Here is a 9,882-nt window from a genome sequence, read left to right as displayed (position 1 = left end):
CACTGCCAGTCCCATCCCCAGCCTCCTCTCTCTCTCGCTCTCTCTCTCTCTCTCTCTCTCTCTTTCTCTCTCTCTCTCTCTCTCTCTCTGGTGTCACCTTGAAACACCTCCCCTTTGAAGCTGTATCAGAGAAGCTGACAGTGCACATAATTGGTGCAGAGCGGGTGAGGGAACAGGCCAAGAGGAGAGGAGGGGAAGAGGAGTGAGCGGAGGCCCACTGAGCCAACAGCTGAAGCTCCCCTCAACCAACCTCCTCAGCTCCAACCATCAGCAGATTCAACAGCGGAGTCAGTCAAGGCACATCACAAGGAGCAAAGGGAAAAGTGTAGACAGAGCAATGCATAGAGGATAGACCACATCCGACTATTTCAGTGGCCTACACAGCGCATGCATTTATTACACAGCTCCTCAGAATGTCACCGAAAGTACCACTGATTTGAATGGGCCATTCCAATCTGATATGTTCTGATATTTCTTCATAATGACAGACAAAAAGAAAATTAACTATTGCGTTGCTGCCTCTGCTATTATGATGAGCGTAGCCCAAATACAAATGCACCAAATTGGTTGGTGTGATTATGTGGGACTTTAAAACTAAAATGTTAAATGTGATAAAAACAAGTGGGGTGTGTCTATCAACTATGCTCCTGGCTGCATACTTGACCTGTCTTGAACCTGATGTACTTGGGGGTGGGAAAGGAATTCAAACGTCCGATATAATGTATAGGCTGTCATCGCTCGATCTACAGACTGCTCATCGTAAGGCCATGGAAGGGTCTGTCTCTACAAAGAGAGAGGGGAAGAGGAACATGGAGAGACAAAAATGTCCTTGTGAACTTTTACAAATCTGAGTGTGAAGGAGACTTTGTTCCTTTGCTTCATCACCATGCTAAACTAAAGTACATGTAGGCTACTCTCTAATTTTAAGTGGGAAACTGACACGGTGATGTGCACCCTGAAGCACTGACATAAAATGTAACTGCTGAGCTGATTGCCACTCAAAGTCTTCTGCAGTCGTAAGCGTCCAAAGTGTTTCTTGCAGTAAGTGACAGCTTTTAGTGTAGTCGACATGGGCAACAGCGCTGAGTGAAGCAGTCATGGGGGGGGGGGGGGGGGGGGACGCAGACTTTTAACAGAAGGGAACCCACACAACACAACCTCCAAGTTCCCGGAATGCAATTTTAAAGAGCGGGGGGGGGGGCACATTCTGCATTTGTCAAAGGGCCCCAAGTGAACCAGGGCTGCCGACGGCTGCAGTGAAAAACACATTCATTACATTCAAGCTTCGAAGGCTGTGATTAGGTGGGATTTTTTCCCGCAGTGCATTATATGAAATCTGTATTGTATGAGAGACTAGAAGAAAAGCCAGAGAGCTTAAAGTACTTGGAGCCTAAGACTATGCAGAGGCAAGACATATTCATTTGTGACCCACACAGCTTGGGAGAACCACGTAACACCCACACACTAACTGTCCACAATGCCTCCTCTCGTTGAGCATGTTTGATTGGCTCAATTCAAACCCCAAGCAGAAATCAATGGGGCTCAGGCACACACACTGTCCAGGCTGAGAAAGAATGCTGGTAATTACACGCATGGGTGTCATTTTGGTTTGAAAGTGCTGGAGGAGGGAAAGAGAGGGAGGAATCAAAGATGGGGCGTAGATGAGATTTTACATGAGCCTACCTGTCACTGGGCTAATACATTGTCTTCCTCTCCTGTTATGAGGAGTGTAACACAAATACAAATGCACCAGATAGGTAGCTGGGATTGTGTTGGGGCTTGAAAACTAAAATGTTAAATGTGCCAAAAACAAGCGGGATGCATATCAATTAGTGGCCAGCGGATACAGAACTCTGCATTGAGAAAACCTCATTCCCCAGTAGATTTGTATACAGGCCGAGGTCAGTTGCATTTCCTGTTATTCGGGATAGCATACACTCTCATTTGCTACATGTGTATGTGCGTGCTTTGTAATATTTTTGCACTTATATGATATGTTTTTTTCATGGCTCATGGCGGTTCTTCTTGAGGGGAAGTTCGTGGCCCAGGTAGACATTCACTCAAGTCAGCTGATCATCTGTGCCAAAGGAGGAGCAGCACGCCAAAGACAGCTGACATCACGGACATCTTGGACCAGCAGATCTGCATCAGACCCTGACTTTCCTTGGTAGTAAAGAGCAGCGTCACAGTTTATCTGTGTCCTTATAGATACATTAACATGGGCAGAGCAATACAGACAGTGTTTTTCATATGCAGGGCATGTTTTCAGTTACTCAAAGCCTACACCATTTAGATCACATCGATTTGTTTTTTTTTACTAGATATTATTTGTATGTTCTGATCAAGATAATCAGTGAGTTATCACAAAGTAGGACTCCCACACAGTGCACAGTTACTGCACAACAGCACACGCACAGTGCACAGTTACTGCACAACAGCGCACGCACAGTGATGCCAGTGAGTCTTTGTGTTTGTGTGTCATGTACCCTTCTGTGGGACTCAAGTGCAGATGATGCCCAGAGTTGCCGGGAGCACCTCAACACGCCACTGTTTCTCTTTCGGAGGGAGGGGGGAAAGACTACAGGAGCCACCTGACCACAAGACATGGGCATTGGTACTGAGGGCATAGAGGTGCTGCATGAACTGGCCTAACTCACTTCAGCTTGTGTCCTGCTCCTAGGTTTGATGAGTATACTTAGCCTAGTTTATCCAAAACCCCTTCGTTTCACTTTTTGAAGTGCACCAGAAAGTCCCAAATCTGTGCGGCAGACCTCTAATCCTTCAGTAACGACACACTACAATGCACTGATTGTGGTGAGATTTTCTTTTAAGATGTTAAAAGTGATGCGGACGAAACTGGTGATTACAAAGAGTGGTGGGGACATGTCCTCAGCATGGATGCCCTTTACTATTACAAGGTATGAGGAGAGAGAGAAAAAACGCAAAAATATTGCTGTATTCGGTGCTAAATTAAGAGAGAGAGAGAAAATGAGAGAGAGAGAGAGAGAGAGAGAGAAAGACTGAATTCCTCAGAGACATAATTAGGAAAACCTCCCATCTATGCTTGAAAAGACAACTCTTACTCCTTTTTGCTGGACTTAATGGCAGCCTAGCTACACAAAACCCCAGGGCTAACAGGCTAATTACCACCTGCACTGACCTCTAACATGGCTTCCAGAGTTTTAAGGTAAGTCTCAGAACCGAACACAAGCCAGCTGTCACAAAGAGTAACCATACGGCCATAAACAATACACTCGAATGAGGCATTGATTTTGCTCGCTGCACACTGACAGCAATAGATCACCCCCCAGTACACTCAAACGGAGGTGGTAAGAGACTGCAGAGCTGGGAGACATTAGTCTTTGCCTCATGGTGAGGTTGTGTTGTGATCAGAGGGCTTTTTAGTCAAGTGATATCAGGACAAGGGGAATTTGCCAGCTCCTTGGCAAAGTGGAGGGGCAAAGAAAACAGCTGGCAAGTAAAACTTAAGTTCCATTAAAATAAGTTACACTAAATTGAGTGTTAAAACAGAACAAAACAAGCAATGCTATTCGAACAACAAACAATGAATATATTGCCTTGGTCGTCCGTGACATGATGCAGTCAGATGTGGTTTCAGTGACCAGACGTCTAACTAACTAACTACATTAGTCTGTGTTACTATTGAGAGGTAGTTGGCAACTTGTCAATAAATTAACTCCTTGAACTTGCTTTCCGTACATCCAGTTGCGCTTCCCGCTTACGTCTGTCTCGTTGTTTGTGTGACTGACAATAATATACTTTGAACTTTGATCGTTCTGTGGAAGCAAAAACAGTCTCACCAGTTCAATTTTAAGCAGTGGGTTTAAATGAGTCATGTGCTTAGGCTACATAGACAATTACAGGTAGCCTAGAATAATGGTAGGCCTACATTACTTAAAAAAAAAAAAACACGTGTTCTTGTGGTGGTCTCTTAAAAGACACTAATGAAATGTCTTTTTCCCACATTAACTTCACATATTCTTTATCAACAAATATGTCAACTGGTAGTGTGTCACAGAACTTTACTTTTTACTATTTTTTAGATTATTCAGATCTCCCTCCCTCACCTTGACATTGCTTGAATTTAATATCTTTTTTTACTGAAATTGTATTTTGAATCTTTTTGTTTGTTTGTTTCTTAAATCACTTTTGGTATAGTAATACCCTTAAAAACAATTCCAAAGATCCTGGAGTCTATGGGCCTGATCTGCATGTTCATAGTTCCAGGTGATTTTTCACACAGAATATAGGAATACAATGCATTCAGTTGACTGAATGGCCTTAACATTTTCTATGCTGGAAAAACCTACACCTGTCACCCATCCGTGCAGAGCAGTCACTTATTAGCCAAACACAGAGGTTAGGCCTACTGCAAGGAAGCTTGTGCATGACGTCAACGAAGTTCTTATCACTGATATTGGCAAAAGGTTGTTACCTTTACTACTATTCATTTCAGCCACTTTGTCATTAGTTTTAAGAAGAAAACTCTTTGTTTGACATTCCCCTTGCGATTTACAAGAACAAAGGTAAGATAAACTGCTTTTATGAATACGGGCCCAGTCAGTGTCCCCGTTTTTCGATTACAAAGACAAAAACATGACAAGTTTTGGTGGTGTTAACGTGTCTGAACTGAAAATGTCCCCGGATTTTGTCTCAGAAATCTGGTCACCTTAGTCTGATTAGTGAGAACTGATTTGTGAGTTAGAGATCTGGCAATTGTTTGAGGCTGATAATTCAACGTGATTGTCTTGCTTTAAGCTCAACTTGTAACTGTCGTGAGCTGAAATGTTCTGGCTCTTTTATAAGAAAATTATAATTTAGGGAGTGAGTTCTTTTTTGTAAAGGCATGGTGGTGCACCGCTAACGAGAGCTAAAGCGTGAAATATCCCGAGGGCAAGTAGGCAGGCATAAGGGAGCCGTTTGATTGCCAAACGCTGATTTAGCAAAGATGCTCACAACTACTACCTTGCGTTAATGAGGATTTTACGGGTTGCGATGATCACAGCTCGTCAGCCTACGTGCTGCTGTCAATAGGATTTCTCTTCCCGTCCGCTGCAGTCCGCTTATATGAATGCTGCCCTTGCAAATTGACCCTGAAGATTTATAAAGCCATTTTCAAAGCTTCCTCGCCACTGCCTAGAGTCAAAGAGCTAGGGAATTAGCGCTTCAATGGATTTTCACTTTCAATTTGAATGCAGATAGGTCTGGACACCGCTTGGGCTAAAAGGAAGGGTGATGCTCATGAACTCTCGTGTCTGAACACTTACCGGATCCCCCGAGGGGGAGCTGAGGCCGTCCATCGCTGACCCACCAAGCCATTCAGAAATCGTAATAATAATATTATTTATAAAAATAATATAAAATAATATGAAAATATATTTCATGGAATGGTGGTTATTTGATTCTGGATTTTCAATCTCGTTTTTCTCAAAAGTGCACTTCTCACCATTTTTTCTTTAATCATAAAGCTTTATTCTTGTGCACATGGGAAAACACTTGGGGGGGCGATCTTTTGAAAATATATACATAGACAAAATCACACACACCTATTTCTTCGAGAGCAGTACACAAGGAACGGAAATTTTCATGGTTAGAGTGGAGTGAAGTGAGGTGAGAGGGAGGGAGAGAGAGAGAGGGAGGGAGAGAGAGAGAGGGTAGAGGAGTCAAAGAGGAGAAAAGGGGGGGGCCACTATGTGATCCTGAGGTCTTATCTTCGGCTCACAGACACGTCTGAAAAGGAGGTTTTTTGATAAGACACACATTACAACGTTTTGTGTCTCTCCCCCCTGAGCCTTCCAGATGACACATCTGTACCTCTCTCATCTAGGCAGTCAGGCATGGCCGACACAGTGGGCATAAAACCTTCAGTAAGGGTCAACTTCAACAGCATACATCACATTAACATCAGCAATACAGGTCTGGATACCAGGGAATTATGGGTAACTGCAGCTGACATATGCCCAGATGTTACACACACACCGTCACCAAAAAAAAAGAGGAAAGATTTCGGTTAGGAGCAGGTGAACTGTGCAAAGACCTTCTATAATCTGTTGAATACGTTGATGTCAAACCATACTGAGGGCTTTAGATGCAATGCTACCAAGTGAGAGTAAGGTCAAGGGTCAGAGTTCAAATGGCCATTGCGGCCCAGCCAGCAATGAGCAGCATACCCCCGTATGGTGCCACCTTTCTCAGGACAGGGTCACCAGTTATCGCCTGGTGGTACAAGGACCCGCAGAAACCCCCCATGCCAGCCAAAAGGATGGTGCCAGCCTGCGGTGAGAAAGGAAAACATTATTTGAAATGAATAATGCCATGCCACTAACATGTCAGTAAAATGATAGCACCTTGTATTCCACAAAACATTAGGATCAATACAACCACTACTGTGTGTGGATTCATCTTGAATAATAAAATCCCCCCATTGTGCTTGCTCTAAGGGGGGTCAGGCCCTGAGCTCTGAAAAGTGCCTTGAGGAAATGTTATTGTTTGAATTTAATTGAATCGAAAACTCTGTTTGACACAGCGATGTGTATTCAAAAGCACATTAATACTGAAATGTCTGTTTGCCTATCTGTATTTATTTGTGTGTGTGTGTGTGTGTGTGTGTGTGTGTGCATGACTGTGGGTTTGTGTATGGATGAGTGTGTGTTTGTGTATGGATGAGTGTGTGTGTGGGTGCATGTGTGTGTGTGTGCATGACTGTATGTGTGTGTGTGTGTTCATGACTGTGTGTGTGTGCATGACTGTGTGTGTGTGCATGACTGTGTGTGTGTGTGTGTGTGCAGGACTGCGTGTGTGTGTGTGCGTGCATGACCGTGTGTGTGTGTGTGTGTGTGTGTGTGTGTGTGTGTGTGTGCATGACTGTATGTGTGTGTGTGTGTGTGTGTGTGCAGGACTGTGTGTTTGTGTGTGTGTGTGTGCATGACTGTGTGTGTGTGTGTGTGTGTGTTTGCATCAGTGTGTGTGTGTGTGTGTGTGTGTGTGTGTGTCTGGATGACTGTGTGTGTGTGTGTGTGTGTGTGAGTGTGTATGCGTGTGTTTGTGTGTGCGCGCAAGACTGTGTGTTTATGTGTGGATGAGTCTTAGTGTTTATATATGTGTTGCTTTCCTGCATCTGCGTTCAGTCACACTGTGAATGAAAATGTTAAGATACTCCAGGGCACTTAAGGAGATCGGTATAAGTGTTTGTGTGATAGCAAGGAGCTTACCACAGCAGGTTTACGGCAGTGGGCAGCACCTAGCAGCGCCAGGCTGTGGTAGAAGTGATACTTGTTGGCTGTCTCATACAGCTGTGGACAGAACAGATGAAAATAGTAAATTGTTGGGTACATCATCAAATGTAAGATGGTATTATCTCCATTGTACTGAATCATACGTGTTTCAAGAAAATGAAGGGAATAAAACATAGTGGATCATAGAACATGGGCGATTACACAATTATGTACACAATGAATGGCATGATGAACACGCAGTGTTACCTCTTTCAAGTAGTCGTCTCTGTCACTCCGTCTGAAGCCTGGACAACGAAAACAGCGAGAAGGTTAATGGTGAGGGGCCACAGTTTCAGTGAAATCAGTTACGCCATGCAATCGTCCCTGTCATGTAATCGTCCCCCGTCAGTGACACTATCGCACTTCAAAGTTTGTTTCACTTTTATTTTACTGCTGTCATTAAGTAACATAGGCTACAGCTATCTGTGAGGGTGAGCCCGCTGCCACTACATGCACAGTCCTCACGTGCAAAACGTCAAGTAGTAGTCCCGATTCGCAGCTAGTCAACACACAAACAGGCAGCTGTCATGCAACCCGTAACAGCACATTAAACATTTCCTACCGTGTGCTCCATACGCCCCAGCACCCACGGCAAGTGCCCCAGAAATGCCCGCTAATCTCGTAACAACCAGGGACGCCGTCATTACAGCGAGCAAGTTCAACAGTGAAGGATACAGGAAGCTGAGGTCATTAAAGATCCAATCCGAGACGAGTATATCCGCTTGTCATGAGCCAAAATGTCCGCGCAGCAGGAGCAGTTTCCAAACGGATTGAGTTCTGAAAGTGACAGTGGGCAGCAACTGTAGGAAATAGTCTGGTTTGTAAGCCTATATCTACATTTATTAACTTAAAATGTGACCGTTACACTAGCCTGTGTAACACGAACATTTATTTGTTATTAGAAGGAGACACTTTTACGGAGAAAGTAGGCTATGTTAAGATTATGTGCAATTGCCTGGCAACCTATTTCAGTCACCATATAGGCTACTGATATCCTGCATTGAATTCACATATATCCACTGTTTGGAAGAAGAAAAAAAAAAGCTTTTTTACCTTGACTGTTTAAAGACCTGGCCCTCTAATACATTATTCATCGACCTGCTAAATTATAGCAAAGAAGTCCACATGAATTATTAATCCTATGGCATTTACCCGCAGAAAGTTATTAAAACTAACTCACGGGTTTATGTGGATTACAACGTACCTCATTACCGTCAAATGTCGAATGGCAGCTTTGGGGAAGAATCTCAAGCAGACATAATGTGCACTCGCGCGTATTATTATTATTACTCAGATTACTATTATTATTATTATTATTATTAATGATATTATTATTATTATTACTACTACTCATATTATTGTTTTTTTTTTATTGCGTCTTGACTGTCGCTCTGTATTAGTAGGCAACAACCGCAGACGTTTATTCCAGAGAGAGGCGCTATTTCGCTACCTCGTCGTATTTGGATAGAAGGCACCTCAAACATGTGTATCACAGAAAATGAGGACTAAACATTAAATCCGTCAAGTTATTAAAAAAAACACAATTTAAAAAATCCTGTCCTTGGGTGAAATGAGCCTATTTTCAATCCCTTTTTGTAATTAACACATTTTTAATTACTGTCTAATTAAAAACATGCCTTCTGGCTTGCCAAACACATCTGGCCAGAAATCTCACCCGAAGTGGAAATCAAAGTATTGACAGAAATATTTAACACACCATAACCAACTTCACTTCTGATGCATAAATATAAAGGCTATACATACAGGTACATGCACGCGCAAACAATCTCCCAATATCCGCCACTGTGTGTGTGTGTGCATGCGGGCATGCATGAGAGGCCTAGGTGAATCTGCATTTGTGTGTGTGTGTGTGTGTGTGTGTGTGTGTGTGCGCGCGCGCGCGCATGTCTGTACGTGTATACAAATGTGTATACAAAAGCAAGAGAGAGAGAGCATTTTATGACATTTCAGTTTACTCAACGCTCTTTTGTCAAAACGCAAAGGATATTCTCTTTCTCTATATTCTCCATACAAATGCGTAGACATTTTAAAAAGTCAAAATCAGACTCTAGGAACGGAGAGTGAACCTTTCTCATTTGACCGACTCGGGTTTTTCCGCTCAGCAGCAGGATAGGCCTCCTGTTGTTGTGAGGCACTTTGCAGCCAAAAGCAGCGCTGAGAAATTCGCACACATAGTCATTCCAATTACACGGAGTTACCCACTTCAATTGGCAGAGTCCTCGGCAACAATGTAGCAATCTCCGCGCAGTGCGATAAACCAGTATAAAGTATTGCCTACCGCCACACATGTCGAGCATTTATGTATTTCTTTCCGAGGGATTCTCCACACTGTGTACACACACATACACACACACACAAAAAATGGCCTTCTTTAAGATTTAAAATTGAACTGTTTAACTGCAACCTCTTTTGGTTTACTGTGCAAACACAATGGGAAACCAATTCCAAACAAACGGCTCTAATTTGAGGTGAGGATATGGCATTCAAATTCTGATTGTGGGTATTCAGTATTCAGCCTTTGTGAGTATTAACAAAGTAAAACTGAACTTGAAGCTGAGATGCCGGG

The 9,882-nt window shown here is 43.2% G+C and overlaps 1 protein-coding gene across 1 annotated transcript; it reads right to left on the bottom strand.

The window, feature by feature from the left end:
* Positions 1–5,469: 5,469 nt before the first annotated feature.
* tmem256 (transmembrane protein 256) lies at positions 5,470–8,206 on the bottom strand. Its single transcript, XM_012830810.3, has 4 exons — positions 7,858–8,206; positions 7,503–7,540; positions 7,233–7,313; positions 5,470–6,294 (listed from the first exon to the last, which is right to left on the bottom strand). Exons 1-4 carry the CDS (start codon positions 7,937–7,939, stop codon positions 6,151–6,153), a joined length of 345 nt encoding a protein of 114 aa, XP_012686264.1. The 5' UTR covers positions 7,940–8,206; the 3' UTR covers positions 5,470–6,150.
* Positions 8,207–9,882: the final 1,676 nt, after the last annotated feature.

This window comes from Clupea harengus, chromosome 18 (assembly GCF_900700415.2).
Source record: "Clupea harengus chromosome 18, Ch_v2.0.2, whole genome shotgun sequence".
Lineage (NCBI taxonomy): Eukaryota > Metazoa > Chordata > Actinopteri > Clupeiformes > Clupeidae > Clupea > Clupea harengus.
Note: the sequence above shows the minus strand (reverse complement) of the source record. Positions and strands in the feature narration are given on the sequence as shown.